Source organism: Meleagris gallopavo, chromosome 4, assembly GCF_000146605.3.
Source record: "Meleagris gallopavo isolate NT-WF06-2002-E0010 breed Aviagen turkey brand Nicholas breeding stock chromosome 4, Turkey_5.1, whole genome shotgun sequence".
NCBI classification, from domain to species: domain Eukaryota; kingdom Metazoa; phylum Chordata; class Aves; order Galliformes; family Phasianidae; genus Meleagris; species Meleagris gallopavo.
In genome coordinates this window covers 17,542,085-17,561,112 of record NC_015014.2, presented here as the reverse complement: position 1 = coordinate 17,561,112, position 19,028 = coordinate 17,542,085, and the positions used below count along the sequence as shown (strand labels likewise).

The window sequence follows — 19,028 nt, the reverse complement described above, 5'->3', positions numbered from 1 at the left end:
CATTTAGCATTACCCCTTTGGTCTCTGCTTCCAGGTCAGATCTTTGAATATTCACTCTGAAAGTAATGGCAGCAAGTTAGTATGGAGGTGTTAGGGAACTGAGGTTCCTAGTTAACCTCTAGAAAGCTGAGATGTCTTTTATCTCTTTGCCTTATTTGCTTTTTCTTGTGGGTCAGATTGAGTTTAGCTTTTAAAGTTCATTCGGAGCATGATTACTGCCTTCTACCTCACATTGGCTCATTTTCTCCTGGCCTCTCATTTAGTCCTGATACCTTTCTTGTAGGTTGTGATGATCCTTGCGGTTTGACTTTTTCCTTTTTTCTGAAGTAATCAAAAACTAGAGTTTTCTCTTTTGTGTAGTTACTGTTAAGAGAGTAGCTTCCACAGCTAACTACTTGGAGTAAGGATTTGCCATCCTGCTGTCAAGGACAATAATCTCCATAATTTTGAAAGTTAAGTGTCAGTGGAGAAACTTGCTGGGCAGGTAGACTGTGCTTCACTTGTGACATTTGGTAAGGCTCTCTGCAGATAAATCTTTCTTCTGCTGTGTAGTGCTGCAGTGCTGACATGGTTTGTCTCCTCTCAGGAAAGATGCCCTGGCCCTTTACCCTCTCGTGCTTCTGGGCATATCTTGCTTGCTTCCACTTACCTGCCTCTTCTGTGTTTGTGCTGTTTCTGTTCTAGCAGGTAGAGTTTTTGAGCAGAAAAGTGAAAGCAGCCATTTCTCATTCCTTCTTCTGTTAACCTCTAGGAGGAAGAAGAATTGTTATTCTTTCTTGTGTTTTCCCCTGTGCAAGGCGATGCTTGTCATCTTTTCTCCTTTCCACTATCCCCAGAATCTATGTAATTGAAAAAGCTCTGTTAGTAAATCTTCTGCCTCTTACTTATCAATTCTTATCTCATACACATTCTAATTCTTCAAAATACTTTGGGAAGGTACGCCGTTCATGATACATGCTTTGTACCACAATCCAGATGGTAAAACACCTGAATACATTTCTGAAGGTATTCAGTTTTAGGGAGAATTTCTTTACAATGAAGATAGGTGTTTTTTTTTTTTTTTGTCAACTCAATGCAGTGGATCACTTTTTTTTCAGAGATTGTTTCCTGTTATGTCAGAAAGAGTGAATTCTAAATTGTTGATTTCTGTAGCATTTGGGATGACAATGTGTGAATGAGGGAACGCTAGTTAAGATTGTTATTGGATAGTGTAATATAGAGATTCTGCTGGCAGAGAGATGGAGCAGGCAAGAACAAGCATGACTAGTTCTTAAAACAGTTCTGTAGCTGTTACTGATCATGTTTGATGTAACATCATTTCATAAGGTCCTTCAGTTTAAAGTTACCCATGATGTGGGATATCCAAAATCACTCTGAACCTGACAATGCAGCTTTGCTCTGAGGCTGGGGGGCACATTACCATCTGAAGGCTACTGAAAACTCTCTTGCAAGATAGGCAGGGAAGCTGGTGGTGCTTGGAGCACAGCATTACCATGTTGCCTGTGGCTTGTTTGTTGAAACTGATTTTCTGATTTTAGTGAAGGTAGTAGCTCAGCAGCCTGCAGATTTGGCAATTCCTTGGTGCCTCCTTTGATTTGATGCAGGTGGGCCGGGGACAGCAAGACAAAAAGCAGCTGACTTTGAGCAGCTCATCAAGCCAGCTGTTGGTAAGAAAGCAGTGTGAAAAGCATTTAAGGCTCAATGGGAATAATATCAGATTGTTATACATACATTGTTTAAATCTAAAATTGCTTTTCTCATATTCCCAGGCAATACATTTTCAAAAAGACCGCAGGCAAAAAATGGCTTGAGTATAAATTGCAGCAATGCAAGCTGACAGAGATTGCTATCTTGTGTACAGGGATCTTACTTGAAATGCACAGTACTTGCTTTGACTCAATTACAGATGCCATAAAACTTTAAAATAATGTGAGCGTATTACATGAGAGTCTACTTTACTTAATAAAAGTGGAATTGTACTCTTAATTACGCTAGAATGTAAGAGAATGTAATTGGTTTGGTAATTGTGAATGTGAGTCTTAAAGGTAAATGTCCTCTGGGGATTCTTATTATTAAGTCTCTTGCCAGGTATTGCAAGATGTGAGAGGAAGGGTTAATTGACACCTCTTAGTATTAAATGATTGTGTTGATATAGTTGCAAGGTGCAGTAAATATACAGCATTGTTGTTTGTGATCATTAGTTTTTACTAGCAAGCAATGTACCCTCACAGCCTGGAAAACCAACTGTATCCTGGGCTGTTTCAAAAGAAGTGTGGCCTGCAAGGCAAGGGAGGTGACCTGCCCCTCTGCTCTGTGCTGGTGAGACCTCACCTGGAGTACTGCATCCAGATTTGGAGTCTTCAGTACAAAAGAGACGTAGATCTGTTGGAGCGTGTCTAGAGGAGGGCCACAAAAATGATCTCAGGAATGGAACACTTCCCCTGTGAGGACAGGTGGAGAGAGCTGGGGCTGTTCAGTGTGGAGAAAAGTCTCTGGGGAGACTTGAGAAGAGGGGCTATGAGAAAGAAGGGAACAGACTCTTTAGCAGAGTCTGTGATAGGACAAGGGGAAATGGTTTCAAACTAAAAGGGAAGAGATTGGATCTAACGAATAAGTTTTTTTACAATAAGAGTGGTGAGGCAGTGGCACAGGTTGCCTGGAGAGGTGGTGGATGCTTTCTTCCTGCAGACAGTCAAAGGTCAGGCTGGATGGAGCTCTGAGCACCCTGATGTTGTTGTAGGTGTCCCTGTTTATTGCAGTGGAATGGGACCAGATGATGTTTAAAGGTCCCTTCCAACCCAAACAATTCCATAATTCTATTTTTCTAGCACTATAGAACCAGTGCATTGGTTTTAAACAGGATTATCTTTATTAACATCATTTTTTTGGGATGGGAGTTGGGGAAGAATAATAATCCCTGCATGTTGACTAGTTTATGTAGCATGACATTGTTTTAGGTACTTCATTCCTGTGATTAGCATGCAGATTTTAGCACTGGGTAAGTACTTTAAATTGTTAAATCTATCTATTCCATTAAAGAATGTTCTCTTTCAAGAGAAAGGAGAGGATGCCCTTAAGATATTGCTAAGGTAGGTGCTTTCCTGCTTCTTCCTTCCTGAAGCATATGAAAGTGAATATCAGCAGAGCCTTGTGGACTGGCAGATTTCAGTCCTATCTCCAGAAGAGTTCAGGGAGCAGCAGTTATCTCCGCTTCGTAGAGACAGCATAGCACACTGCTTCATTGAAGGTGCCATGGATCAGAAAGCAAGCAAGCCTAGTATCAGGTGGTTGGGCTGCAGCTCAGTAACTCCTGGTGTGTTGGGGAAGGCATGGTTTGTTCATGGATCTGTGGTGTCTGTAAGACCTTGCTAAGGAAGAGAAGGAAGTAGCACATGTGCCTGAAAGGCGGGGATGTAAGCTGTCAGAAGATTTGGGATGTCATTGATTTGCTTCATGTGACAACCAAGGCGATTGTCGGAATAAACAGTGCATGGGATATTTTTTTAATGTTACCAATGGCATAAGTTTTACTCACACTTTCATTAGTGTTTATGATATGCCGGAACCAGCTATTCTATAATGGCAGCAGATGTGAAAGAATTTAATACCTTCTAGATCATTCCAGACTGTTAATTCAGTAGTAGAAACCCTTCTAGAACAGACTAACCGATCCTAACAACTTGAAAAGCCAAATAGCTACAGACTTGATTAGTTTTGGTGTTGGCTTTTTGTACTGTGGAGACACTTTAAGGATCTTCAGGTCAGGAATGTTAGAGATGGTTATGAGTGTGTGTAGCAAATAGCACAGATGATTCTGAAGTTAAGTATTATAGAAGTTTGCATAACTGCTTTCTCAGACTGAGTTATCTCAAAGTGTTTCTTAGAGACACCCTGTTCTGTCATTGCTGACAGTAAAAGCTATGTCATCACTCTGGCATACAGGACACTTAGTATGTGTCCAACTAGATGCTCTTTCTGAAGCAGAGTAGCAAGGTAAAACATTCAGACTGCTCCAAAGTATGGTCATGTGAAATGTATGTTAATTCCTGGAAATCCCTTTCATTTTTTGAATATATAGTGCTTGCTGCTGCTTCCCACAGATGAGACCATTTGTCTGGATTTGTTTTAATCTTTATAACAGTGAGAATGTGATATCTCACCTGTAATACTATATAATGATGTTTTAGTACCTGCAGTAAATCTGTACTTGGCTTAATAATGTGAGATATGTCTTTGTGTGTTCAGGCTGATTTAAGCACAGGGTTTTAATCAAATAGGAGTGCATTGTTTTATTGTGTACTGCAAAATAAATAGTAAGAAAAATCCCTTTAAACTCATCTGCTCCTCAACCTTGGGAAGGAGCAAACAGCAACAGCAACACCCGCTCGTGCAAGTGGTTAGTTCCTTAAGACTGAGTCTGCACACAAAACTTGCTTCATAATGAAAACTTAAAATAACAGAACGTTGGAAATTATTATTGTCAACTTAAAAAGCTTTCATTATCAATTATTAGTAATTAACTATGTAGAAGGATGTTACTATTATTCTGTTATTATACTTTAAGTTGCATTAATACTGAAGATACGTATTCTGCAGAAAACTGCGAACTGCATACAGTTTGCTCTCTGTCTTAGCATAGTACACTGGCAAGGTGCTGCAACTTGTTTGGTGCAGAGCTGAATAAAAACACTCCTGCAGTGGGATAATTTTGTTCTGCAGTCTGATTCTTATGCACTTGCTGCAGGAAGACTACATAGAAGCAGTTTCGCAATCTGTGAGTGTGCAGCTTGAACTGCATAAATTTGCTCACAAAGCTTTAAAAAACACCAACTTAATTATGGCATTTAAAAATAAAACTAAATTCTAGCATTAATAACAAAATAGAAGCACAACAAGGAGGCATTGGACCATTATTTAAAATTAGAGAGATGTAGATTCTTTCCACCTCCAGGAACATGGATTTGGTTTGACAACAGGCAGGACGTGTATGTGTTATGTATTTGTTGACTTGGCCGATGATGGAAAAGTGTAACTTAGCCTGATCCAATGTGTAAGGGAAACAGAGTGCTTCAATATTAGGAAATGAAGCACAGAACTCTGTGGCTCCCATTCTTCACCTTGTTATGTTTTATTTTACAGTCCACTCCTTTACACCTAGCAGCAGGCTATAACAGAGTACGAATAGTCCAACTTCTGCTTCAGCATGGTGCAGATGTTCACGCAAAAGACAAAGGGTATGTAAAGTAACTTGATTTATAATCCATTTGCAGCAGTGGTTTGCTATTAACCAAGATGACAAGTTATTTCTCTGCTTAATGTTGCCGCATAATCTCAAATAGTTGGCTGAGAATGTGATATTTGCTTTAAAAGTGTGTTTTGTGATAAATAATCTTTTGTTACATTCCAATAACAGAATAGATTTGCCTGCCTTTAAATTTCCTATTACACCTTTAATTTTTTTAAGACATTTTTCCTTGCATCCCTGCAAAGACTTTGCTGTGGTGTCATGGATTGGTATCAAAATTTTGGCAAAGGTAGCAGGGAGAGAATGTGTGAGCTCAAGGAAAAAAAAAAAAAGTGGATTGAAAAATTTATCCATAATTTAGACTTCTTTATAAGCTAGTCTTCTTGTTGCGTATATATATATGTGTGGATGTAATTCCAAATAACATCAGTGTTACTCATGGGCTCAGAACGACAGGTTCTTAGAGATCTACCTTGATTAACACGGCAAGCAAAAAGCAAAATGTACTAGAACCTAAACTTCCCTTTTTCCAATGAGGACTCTAATAAAGTAAATTACAAGAAAAATTATGCAGCAGTCAGAAATCTGGAGCTACATATTGTACATTGTTAGCTGTATGATTCTGAAATAGGTGAATTCTCATAATGGTCAGATAGGACTGAAAAAGCTTAGTTCTAACAGCAGAAAACAGGCTTCTGGTTCAAGGCGTATGTTTCGTATGTGGGGTTTGTAGGGGTGTGTTAATAAGTGTGCTCTCCAGCTATCAGCAGGCTTTAGCCAGCCTAGTACTAAAGAAGATTTTAAATTAACTCCCCAAAGTAGTCCTAAGCATACTTAAGCTCTTGAAGGTTAATTATTGTAGCACTTTATCTATGCATTTACCCTTAATGGCTTTGATTAAAATTGTCTTGGAATGCGTCGTGACACATTATGTATTCCACAAAAACACAGTGAAGGTGCATGTAATGCCTATTGGTAGATCTAAACATTTTTAAGCAAGTTTAGGTATTTCCCACCTTTCAGAAATTTGAATGCAACTTTGTACAATGTACCCACACAGATGATTTAATGAGGCTGGAATGATCTACTTGGAAAGTATTGCCATGTGAAAAGTAATTAACTTGAGCTTGAGAAAAGGATAAGAAAGGGAAAGAAAACAGTTGCACATACCTTTAAACAAATATGCTAAGATATATTTAACAGCCCTGTGAGCTCCCTCTCTTTTTTTGTTTTAGTGGCACCACGTGATTGCAATGTTTGGGGAGGGGTTGTTGTTTGTTTGTTGTTAGGTTGGTTTCCACTGCTTCATATTAATAAATAATTTGGAAGTAAGCAAGCTAGTCTAGTGCTTGCTTTTCCAGCGCTCTTTTTGCTAGCTGCAATTCTGGGAAGCGCTCACTATTTTTAATAAATGGTGAAGGTTTAATTGTTGTTTTCAGTGTATTATGCATTCTGATTGTTGAACCATAACTAGCTTAGCTTGCTTGGCTTGAATTAAACTCTTCTGGTTTTCTGTAATAACTGTCCTCTTTGCATCTCCCTTTCAGAGCATGACTTTTTTTTTTTATTACATATCTTCTGCTTGTAACTAGATCACTTTCATTTATTTCACTAGTGTTATTTTTAAGTATGGCTTCCAATAGTATAGCTATGCAGAAAACACGTGGATCCTCTTATAAGTCTCTTGCAGAATTAAATAGGTAGGACTGTGAAAAATGCAGTAAAATGAAGTAATTCCACAGTCGGGAGCAGCATTTCAGTCTGCTGTATGTGGATATTTGTACATTGTCAGAATATTCCCAGGAGTTACACTAGCATTATCTGATGAGTTCTGCCTTTCATACAGCATTTTATATAAATAGGAATGCATGTTTAGGCTAGAACAGAATGTTGACTTCTCCTAGGCAAATTTAATGTGGAACGGAACATTTTTCCCCCTCCGCTTAGCTTCATGAAAGATAATTTTGAAGGCAATTAATACTAATCTTACTGGTAGATTAAGTATCCATAGCCTGCAAATAAAAAAATGCTTTAATGCCACTCTTAAATAATGCGTTGTTTGAGAACTTCAGATATTTTCAGTGATTTGTCTATCTTAATTTTTAAATATCTTAATGTTTAGGCTTAATTTGATTTCAGTTGATCTCTCACTAAGGATTAAATAGTACTTTCTTCAAAAATGCCACTTGAATAAGTTTGTCATTTGCCTTCTTTCATACAGGGGTCTTGTGCCTCTTCATAACGCATGTTCATATGGACACTATGAAGTTACAGAGCTACTACTAAAGGTAAGCAGGAGGACAGAAAGTGATTATTGTAAATTTTAGATGTGTTTGAATTGTTCATACTATGGTTGAAAAAGATCTTTTCCTTACTGGACTTCAAGCATCCTGTAATTTTGAAAGCATGCAACTTCAGAGCTGTGGTTTTTCTCTACATGATTTATTTAGAGAGGTTGTAGAGTTTAAGTAATATGAATTTTTTTTAAAATAATCTGCTGTTCTAAAAAAAAAGACAAATTCCTTTTTTTTGTGGATTCATCACGCTTTTATATGCACAGATTTCTGTAATTCTTTTTTGTGTGTGTTCATATGTGAAAGAATGGAACAAGTTTTTATAATGGAAATGTGTGCACTTCTAGTAGTTGACGATGACTCCTAACAAAAAGCTTTCTTTCCTGCACTAGCATGGTGCATGTGTTAATGCAATGGATCTCTGGCAATTTACTCCCTTGCACGAGGCTGCTTCCAAGAACCGTGTAGAAGTCTGCTCCCTCTTGCTGAGTCACGGTGCAGATCCCACATTAGTCAACTGCCATGGAAAGAGCGCGGTCGATATGGCTCCGACACCTGAGCTAAGGGAGAGGCTGACTTGTAAGTATGTTCAGATTTGAAGCAGTTCTTTGCAGGTGTAAAGGGGTGCTTTTCTTTCAAAGCAGCTGCCTCATAAATCACAGATAGATGCAAAGCAGCAAATAAATGGTAAATGCGTTTATTGCTTTGAAGTAGATACCTCTAATATGCCATGTTTTTTTAATGTTTGGTGGGGTTTTTTTCCACACTTAAAATGTTTAAGGCCAGAAGATACTGCTGAATAAGTGTCCACTGGTGATTTTTATGCTTAAAGTCTCATCAAGCCACATAGGAACCTCTATGTTGGATCTGTGAACACTTAGAGTAACTTCCAGAAGGTATATAGCTTTGCTGTGCAGCCTTGAAGAGGGAGACATTCCAGCAGCTTCTTTTCTAGTCTTTGCAATCCTCATGCTGTTTGTATATTATGCTTCGTCTTTCATTTGAATTTGTGTAGCTTCATTTGCCCTCTTTTGGTGATTTTGTTTTCTCATCATTATAAACTGTGAAAGTGAGACAAGTATGCAAACAAGACATTATGAAGTTACAAAAAAGACCTTGAGAAGTACAGTCTGAATTCAGTTTTATATTGCTTCACTTGTAAGCTTTTGATTTTCTGTCGCCTTTTGAATATAGCAGGAGCCCACTGATACTCTAAGAATGTGATCCTGCACAACTCAAAGTCACAGCTAGTCAGGTTGCTGTCTGTCACTGTTCTTTGCCTGTGAAGGTGGTAATACAGAAATGAGATGATGTGCTTTCCTAAAGGAGAAAAGATGTTGGGGTTAATGTCTTTCAGCTACTTCTGATCTCTCTGTTCCGGACTGGCTTGGGAGGTGATGCTTCTGACTTTGAAGCAGGTTGATTTACCAGTCTCTTAAACTAACAAGCAAAAATTTACGTCTACTTAAACTCTGTTCTACTTTTGTATTTACAGATAGTAGAGGGGGCTAGGGAAAAATTCGAATCCATCAGTAACCACTGAAATGTGTACAAAAATCTGAACTTCATGGCAAATTTTCTATCTTTCTGATGGAACAAGCTGTATTTGCATACGCAAAATAACATGTTTAGTATATTTTTTAATTCTTTGGTTTCATACTTCAGGAACAATATACTCACTATTTCAGGATTTCTTTTTAGTTGTACTTTGTGTAATGCTGTCTTTAGAAAGAAGTTTGAATTCTATTTGAAATTAAAACTTTTTTATAACCACAAATGCACTGGATGTCAAGATGGCTGGGAGAAGAAAGCCTGCTTAGCAAGTTTGGCATTTCAAGCCTGCTTATGAAAAGAAATATATAAGCAAAACTGATATTTATACTGAGATGACTAAGCTTTTTGTTTCTCATTCCCAGGTTCAAACATCATCATTGTTAGCCTGCCTCTTATTTGTGTAATTTAAGAGAAATGCTTTTCGTCCTTCTCAAAATAATTTTCAACTTAAACAAGCTAGGTGCTGAACTGAAAAAGTTGTGACCTAAAAAATAAGTAAAAAAAAAAAAGAAAAAAAGTAGTTACCTTCATGCACTTACAAGGACATGACTACACTCAATCTTTGGAACAGACTAGCTTCAAATGCTTAGCTAGTGTAGATTTCTTTAAGACGAGTAGTTGAACAGTTTTATTTAACTGATACTTTAAGGCTTTACGATGAATTATTTATAGCTATAAATACAGTGAAGTTTTAAAAAAGCAGCTATAATGCTTTCTTTCTGCAGAGCCGTATAAGAGCTATATGCTCATTTGCACATGTGACAACTGAATTGATCTATATATGCCTTTAATATCTAATGGTTGAAGAAACAGAGGGAGAAAAACGATAAGCGTTTTATTCAGGGAATCTCTGTCCTTCTTCTTCAGAATGTCAATTTGGTTTCAGTAAACCACATTCTTTTTCACGTTCTGCATCCCAGGACAGCCACCATACGAAGATGTACAGAGGTACTCTTGCTGCTTCCTAATATGTTCTAGCTGCCTTTTTTGAGTAATACCTGTAAAGGTGATGTGCTGAATGTTAAATGCATCACTTTCTCCAACAGATGAATTCAAAGGACATTCTTTACTGCAAGCAGCTAGAGAGGCGGATTTAGCCAAAGTAAAAAAAACACTTGCTTTGGAGATCATCAATTTTAAGCAGCCACAGTCACATGAGACCGCTCTGGTAAGATTACAAGGACAATCCATTTATTTTGTGATAAATGTGGTGGTGGTGCAAGTTGAGATATTATTTCTACATTATGAACATTTATTCATCATCTGCGATTGAGGATTTGCCATCAAACCTTTTGTATTTTAAAAATAAATCACAATTATAGAAATAATACTATATGATTTCTACCACATTTTTCTTTTTTCCTGGTTGATCATAGAAACCTTCTGTCCAGGGCTTACTTGTTTTCACTTTCTTCTGCGTTTTTCCCCATAAGAATGTTCTGTTGTTGGTCAGTTGTGTTTTGCTAGACTCGAAAAGTACTACATGAAATATGCGTCTTTCTCATAGCAGGATAAAAGGCTTAGTATGTTACGTGTTCAGGCAGGAATATCACAAATTTTGTTTGTAAATTGTGTAGTCTGATATGTAGCAGAATAATTAAGGCATGAAATGATGGATCTCAAAATTTTCTGCCATCTGTGTTGTTGAAATGGTGCTTTATATTTACTTCTTTGCAGCACTGTGCTGTGGCCGCTGTGCATCCCAAGCGGAAGCAAGTTACAGAACTATTGCTCAGGAAGGGAGCCAACGTTAATGAGAAAAACAAAGAGTACGTTTCTGAAATTTTTACGTTTTCAAAGGACTCTGTCATAGGAATGTAAAAATAATATCTCTTTCTTGGTCTAGTTTCATGACACCTTTGCATGTAGCGGCTGAGAAAGCTCATAATGATGTCATGGAAGTTCTGCATAAGCATGGAGCAAAGGTAAATATGTCCAAATATATTTTATGGGAGAAGGCAAGAAGGAGGATTATATCACTTAAATATGATGTTAGCTTGCATTATAGCTATTGCCTTTTATTCTGTATGTCTTGTGCTTCTCATATCGGTCTTGAACGATGTTTATCTTAAATCAGTACAGCATGTTCAGGAATCCCATATGAAAACTGTCTTTTCTCCAAATAATATAGGATTTAGGAGTTCATCTAACTCATTTTTAGTGAATCTTATTATTCAGTTGTAATAAATGTGCTCATATAGTTGACTTTTGTTGCCTTCTCTTGATAACTTGAAACTATCAAATACAGGAGTTTGCTAGTGCTGAATGTAGTAGTCTAATGCTAGTCATTGTTTAGCACTTGTTTCCTTCTGCCTTTCTTGATTGTTTTGGCATCCCATTTAGCCCTTGACTGATACTTAACAATGTAATTTGTGAGCCTATGTTGAAGCGTATGTGCAGCAAGTTATTAGATAAAGGCAGAGGAATGTAGAGAGTTCTTTATTTAGTTTCTTTTCTAGCATCTTTCAGAAGTATTTCAGAATTAATCTTTGAGTTTCAGTTGATTCAGTAGAGGACTGAGTGATCTTGATGAAGGATTTAGTTATTTGAACTGAATTTGCTCTGAGTAGTATTTTCCTGTGTTTTTTGTTCTTTTGTGTTGGTTTTTTCAATTGACTGTATGCAAATACGGGTGTAGTTATTATCCTTGAAACTAATTCTTTGCTACTATTGTGTTATGTGTTTCCTATGTTATTCTCAGTAAATCCATTCACATTTGTTATCAGCAAAGCACTGAAACACTTGACAGGTGCCTGCTCCTAATTAAAGTTACGTGTATGTTTCTATACTGCACTGGATCAGGTTTCTCTTTCTGTGTCCTAAGTTGCTTAGCTGTAAAATGCAGTCACGGTTCTTAATGAAAGATAGATCATTAAGGTTTATGAAGCTCTCTGAAGTTCCCAGATGGGTTATGCTCTCAACTCTTGGTCGTCCCTTCATAAGAGAATTGTCATTATCATCTTTTATAACTCACTCCGGTGCTAATGATGAGAAGAATCTTGTAGCTCAGGCAGCAAAAATGGAATTTGCTTTCCTGCTGCCATGTATGATGACACTTCTGTATCTCTAATGTAAATACCTTAATCAGCATATACTGGGATTGTTTGCCTTTTTAATGTATTTGACACAGTAGTACACAGATCTTGCCTGTGGTCTTGTAATACATAGAGAATCTTGATTTTTTTTTTTATGTTTTTGTATTTATGCTCTGCAGCACAGTTTTTCTGTGCCAAGATCATTAATGAAAATATTAAACAAAATTATTGTGCAGCCAGTCACCGAAAAGGCTTTCCCCTTTGAATACTTACAATTCTTCAACCAGTTTTTATTTTTCATATTTTCATAGAAGTTTCCTGTTTGATCCTGTAACAAATGCTTACTGAACTGTAGATGGTTGAGGCTTATCATATTTGCTTTAATTTGAAATCATTTATACTGTCAAAGGGAAGATACTAGATGAGTTGCCTTAAAAATACTTGTAGAAAACAATATTTAGAGACTAACAATTTGAAAAAGGTGAATAATTAGAGCAGAACTTTTTTCTTGAAATATGGTACCAAAAAGCAAATAGAACTGATTCACAGAAAAGCATCCAGCAGTGGACTTAAGAGACAAAGTCGTGTAAAGCTTTGTGGTTTGAGAATCATTTGGGGTTGCTTCAGGAATGTAGAGGAAATCCTGTTGTTGTGCTGAAGAGTTGCTGTGTCAGACAGCAAAAGTGAGGTAATATGAAATATGTGTATTTCAATATGCTCTTTTGTTCTGGGAAGTGAGACAGAGCATAATAAAGACTGTTTTAGGGAGTTTGTTTGGAATGAACAAGAAAATGTTGATGAACTAGAACTGAATTTAATTATCCTGATATTTTTTTTCATTATGTTAACTTGATTTTTGAAGTTTGTCAGACTGATGAAAAGTGAAAGACCATTTGAATAACATGCACTTGATCTAGATTTATTTTGTGGATATATTTGAGAGCACTACTATTGCCAGGAGTCAACTTACACCCACAGAATCATGTTATTTTGATGCCTTGCTGGCCCTTATTGAGGACACAAGTCTCTCACGTCACTTGCACATTAGTGTGGTATGTCCCACACAATATCCATTCTGAGGTTAGTACCTATGCTTTCATTAGCTTGTTGAGCTTGCAGAAGTTGCACATGACAGACTCAAAATGCTTTTGAGTAACTTTGATGCAGAATACATTTGTGGACGTGATGCTTAGGGATGTGGTTTAGTGATGGACTTGGTAGTGTTACTTCAAGTGCACTTGATCTTAAGGGTCTTTTCCAACTTAAACAATTCCACGATTAGCTTTCCAGATTTTAGGTAGACACGTGCTTATTATGGGGAATAATAAGCATTGGGAAAATAAACTTGCTTTCAGAAATGGAGTAGGTTTTGGATCATGATAGCTAACAACACAAAAAAACTAACTGTGTGGTCTTCTGTGATTGTGTAGTTCATCTTTTCTCACTTAATTGGTAACCTAGCATAATAACATTAATATTAAGCTTTTAAGCAAATGGACATCTGTATAACAGATATCTGGGTTGTTCACAAGCTTTCAGTGTGAAACTGGACCTTGTTCCTTTTCTCCCCTTGACATAGATTCACTTCTATTTATAATGCTACACAAAGAGAGGAAAAAATAAAAAGGAATAGATTACAAATTGTCTTTAAATGCAGAAGAAGAGCAGTTAAAACTCTTCCCTTGTAGGGAAGGGTGCTGTGCTGTCTGAGCATGGGTTCCATCCCAGATTCTTAGAATGTATATCTTTTAGAAAGACCTCATAGAAAACTGCAGCTTCGAAGCTGTTGTGTTTTGTGCTGCTTGTAGTGTCAAGGAGTATGAAAGTATTTAGGGCATTTGATAGCAAAGGAAAGCTGATATGCTTATGATGTCTTGCAGAAAAGGCTCCTGAGCTGCAACAAGTGCTTGACAGCAAAGGGAATATTGTTGTAGCTCTGTGAATGATGCTCTGAGTCACCATAGTTCAGGGAGGAAAAATCTCTTCAAAATGGTTTCTTATCATCAGACACTGATTTATTGAGCGAATATATAGCTAGGATGGGGAAAATGAAATAACAGAAGGAGTTGTATATGGGATATTCTGTGCGCAATGGTATCTTTCCATGAGAAGTCTGACTTGAAATCGCTTTTCATTTGATAGCACCGTTCCACCTTCATATTGCAATTCGAGCAATGGAGTGACTGTATGCATATTAAATGGTGAAGAAGGCAGGTTCAGAGACAGTATGATGTGAAATAAAAGCTGTCAAATCAGTCACTTTTTCTGACAAATCGGCAAGGAGTTAAAGTAATTAAGAACTACCATCTACTCATCCCAAACTACTTAAAAGGAGGACCAGTTGAATGCTTTTAATTTGTTTAGTGCAACTAGAACTATTTATCTTCTTGGCAGACAAATAAGACAGTACAGCTTGAATATTTTACATTTTGTCAGATAGAGCTTAAATTTCAGCTTTGAATTTGATAGGATATGTTAGGTTTTTTAGACCTAATATTGAAGAGTGGCTAACCCAGATATGTCTTACTAGGTTTGAATTTTGAGAGATTAACCTCTATTTGTATTTCTTTCAGGAATTACAAATTTACAGTGGTCAGTTGATTGTCAGATTGTTCTACATGCTCTATTTGGTCTTCATTTTGAAATAAATCCTGTTGCCTTCAACCTTAGTGGAATACATCCTTGGGTTTCTTTTGGGTTTGTTTTAGACAAATGCTGAGTGATTGGTGAGAGCAGCTGTTTCACAGTGAACATATTCCCCCTGAAATTGCCCTGCAAAGTAATTCTCTTTTCTTGAAAGAATATTTTCATTGGTGTATGCATTCCTCTTGGTCAGCTGCAGCCCTCTCTGTCCCAGAAACGGGCATGCGTGTCTTCAGATGACTGCGGTTCTGCCACAAAACTTGATTGTTGATAAAGATAGTTATTTGGAGGTGAAAGGAGACCTGCATAAGACATGTGATATGGGAGATCTGTTGACTTTGCCAGTGTTCCTTTCAAGTGAATATTAGCATTTTTTCCAGGTCACAGTTGCTATCAATTTGTGCAGTGTGGATGCCTTGCTGCTGTTCTTCCACAGTTTGTTCCGTACAGGAGTATTGAACGCAGGAATCCAGTGTTACAGAAAATATTAACTATGATTGTCTTTCCTGAATTGCACAGTACTACCATCTACTTCTAGAATCCACAAGCCTCACTTAGTTCTGTCTTTGCTACTAACTGTACATAGCTTGAGACTTGTGCTCCTGTCTGTGCCCTTATCTGTAGTAAAACGTATCTGATGTCCTGAAACAGATGAGGGTTATCACCAGAACGAAGTTATGGATTTGGGACATTTAGCATCTAGTTAATATTTGTGAAGGCAGTAAGATTTTATGTAAAAAAAACTTTTAGGATAATTCCATGAGAGAGTCATCAGCTGAGCATGGTTAGAAGAAAGTAGAGCTGTTCTTCTGTACATCTTCCTAGGAGAGAGGTTTGTGATCTGAGAAATTCCTGCTTTACCAGCCTGTAGAATTGTTAGAGATGTAAAAGGCTTTAAACAAGGTCAAAACTGTCTATCTTATGTTGTTCTTTCTGGTGAGTTGATGTTGATGTATTGCAGATACTTGTATATTTTTTAACCCTCTCAAGTAATAGATACTTGCTATATAGTTACTTCACTCCAAATCAAATTTTAGTCTTAACCAAAATATTTTCCACTGGTTTTCATGGAAAGAAAGGTAGTAGGGCTTGAAGGCTGTGTTTTTGGTGAGAGAACCTAGCAAAACCTTTGCTACCATCACAGAGATTTTGGTAATGTAAAAAGTCTGGTTTTTACAGTAACATGCAGTTCACAGCCTACTATCCGTAGGCTTTGAAATAGATAACAGGTTCTGAGTTAGTTGTAGAGAACACATAGTAGTTACATATTTCATAGCGATTTAAAAAAAAAAAAAAAGCTGTTGGACATCTGCATTCAAGTTTGTCATGAATGGTTGGTTCAAGAAGTATCTTCTTGAAAGCTTATTTTCTATAGTTTTTTTCCTTCTTTTTAGAGCTCTGTATTATTCTTTTCCTTTCTCTGATAGTGAGCCCATGGCAATGATTCCAGTGGTTCAGATTTTCTGTTAGATCTTCGCAGACAGATAGGTTTCCATTATATCAAGCTCTTTGAAAGCAATACCTTTTCATCATTTTGCTTGATTTTTGCCTACTTATGCAGTCTTGTATTGAATAGATTTATATCTACTTTAAGTTAACATTTCTGTAAAATTACAAAAAGTGAGGATTTTGTATCTGGTGTCTTCCCTTCCTCCTCCTCCCATAGTGTTCTTAATATGAAATCTTTAATTATTGACTGTGAGTCATGTTAATTCCTCTTCAGCAGATGAAGTATGGTAATTTATTTGATTTGTTAATTATTTACCTCTTTCTATATGAGAATTTTGTTTGTTGTTGTTTTGCAAATTTGCTTTGTTAAATTTTCAAAAACTTGATTGTTATTTCAAGTATGGTTTTGGGGATCTGTGTTTTATAATAACCATGCATGCGAGTAACCTACCTTTTTTTAAAGACAAGAAAGCATCTGTAGTAAATTATCTTTACACTGGAATGTTTACGTATTTTGTTTGCTTTTGTTTACTTGCCACATAGAAGAATTGATAGACAAACTTGTATGCCAGGAGGTTCTTGATATTGCTCTTCCTATTAAGGGCAGGGACAGGTGCAGGCTTTTAATTCAAAATGTTCTGTTTTACATTGCTGCTGATTTTTCAGATGAACGCACTGGACACACTTGGTCAAACAGCATTGCACAGGGCTGCTTTAGCAGGTCACTTGCAAACCTGCCGACTTCTGCTGAATTATGGCTCTGATCCCTCCATCATCTCTTTACAAGGATTCACAGCTGCACAGATAGGAAATGAAGCAGTGCAACAGATTCTAAGTGGTAGGTAAAAATAAAAACTTGTGTATTTGAACTTCGGCTTCTCCCTTTCTTTTACAGTTGTGGATCTTATTTCTTTTTCAGTGCCAAAGGCTTAGTGTAGTTTGCTCATTCCTCCCTTCTGCCATCTGCACACACATCTGCAGTATATTCTGTATGATATTTCTTTAGGAAACAAAAACCCATAGCTGCTCAATTCAGAGATTCCATGCAAAACAAGAATTAAAAAAAGCACTGCTGTTACTCACCTGAGATTGAGTGCACAAATGGAAAAATATTGATAGTTAATAACCATTTCAATCTATTGCTTGTCCAACAGGGAAGGATTTTACTGTAAAAGTGCTTTGGATACTGCTTAGATAACAATGTTTTGAGCATATGCATCATTTTATCCATGTCATTTTTTTAATGTTTTAGAGTAGGAAGAATAATTGTAACAGTAGCTACTAAAGAGCAATTACCTTTCAGTGGGATATGCATTTAGTCTTAAGGCAAATTGATGAGAAAACCTGCTTGTACCTAGGAGCTTCGCTTCCTTCAGCACTTTAAAGTGTACCCACCCACTCTTGAGATGTAGTTTGCTATTTAGATAGTGTTACCCGATTAAATTGTGCACGTGACTATATATATATGTACAGAAGGGGAAGAATGATAGAGATGAATTAAAGAAAGTAAACATATCCTGTGATGATTTTTAAATTGTAAACTTAGAAGTATTCAGGAAATGTTCACTTCAGTTTGAATTATAAACTCACTTTCACAATGTCTACTCTGTGAAACCTCATTTCAGATGTTATATTGTACATCTTTTCATTGGGAATACTGCATCTTTTCTCTTACAACCGTAAAGCTGTTCAAGACTGAAATATTCAAAAACTTAAAGAAGCATATCAAAAGTTTTTTGCATCAGTAGCATAGTGTTGGCATTTTCTGTGTTATTCAAAGCTAACAAGCAAATGCTGAAATTATTTACAAAATTACAATGTATTCATTCTTGTAAGATTGAGTTAGAGCTGTAAGAGAGCTCATCAAGAGAGCTTTTTCTTTTTCCAAACAATTATTAGAAAATTCTGCTAGTTCTGCTTCTTTTAATGAGTGAGATTTGTTTCTTTGCTCCACACAGTCCTTTGGTACACTTGTGGAATTCAAATTTCTCTCTCTTCCAGTAATTAGATTGTTTCTGATCTTGACTGTCTTGTGAAGACAAAAACAGGAGTCCAGAAAAGAGATTAAAGTAATGCTAAGGAATGAAGCTTTGAATCCAGTGTAGTACTTAGTCTCATCTCAGCTACAGGATGCTGAGGTGGCAGTGCTGCTGTGGGGAAAGTAAATAACTTGAAGGTGAGAGCTGAAACCTCACACAGCCTTAGGTTTTAATTCATGCTGAAATGAGCACATTTAACTCTAAGTGTGCACTGGGGTCTCATTCAGTTTGTTTTTGAACTTCAGCAAAAGTTAGAATCCAGTTCAGTGAACACACGGATTTCTTGATTATACAAATGTCATTCTTACTATATGCAGAATTGGCAAAACCTTGAAATGTCAGAAATGGCAGAGTGATGTTAGCTCTAGAGCCCAAGTCTGATTGATTCACTCCAAAACTAAGCTTCCTTACTCAGCCATTTAGGCTCTTTGTATTTGAACATCACAACTCCATGGCATTTTTACAAATGCTAGCAGATGTATTTTCCCAGTTTGGAAAATGTTGAGCACGAGATAATATAATTTAATAATACTAAAACATATTTTTCTGTATGTAGAAAGTACACCTGTGCGTACATCTGATGTGGATTACCGGTTGTTAGAAGCATCCAAAGCTGGAGACTTGGAAACTGTGAAGGTAAATTTCAGCATTTCATATTAATTTTTCACTTTAGTGCAATCTTCATGGAAGCCACTACACATACAGTTTCTGGAAGTAGTATCCAGTGGATGGTAAGTCGTTAAAAAAATGTGAAGGACAATTTCTTAAT

At 36.8% G+C, this 19,028-nt stretch overlaps 1 protein-coding gene across 1 annotated transcript in view; it reads left to right on the top strand.

Annotated features, from left to right (window-relative positions):
- Positions 1-19,028, top strand: part of TNKS (tankyrase) — an 83,416-nt gene that overhangs the window by 41,054 nt on the left and 23,334 nt on the right. The window contains exons 4-11 of the mRNA XM_010709680.3: positions 5,140-5,234; positions 7,467-7,533; positions 7,932-8,118; positions 10,140-10,261; positions 10,771-10,862; positions 10,940-11,018; positions 16,887-17,058; positions 18,816-18,895. Coding sequence (XP_010707982.1) covers positions 5,140-5,234; positions 7,467-7,533; positions 7,932-8,118; positions 10,140-10,261; positions 10,771-10,862; positions 10,940-11,018; positions 16,887-17,058; positions 18,816-18,895 — 894 coding nt within the window. The remainder of the gene's footprint in view (positions 1-5,139; positions 5,235-7,466; positions 7,534-7,931; positions 8,119-10,139; positions 10,262-10,770; positions 10,863-10,939; positions 11,019-16,886; positions 17,059-18,815; positions 18,896-19,028) is intronic.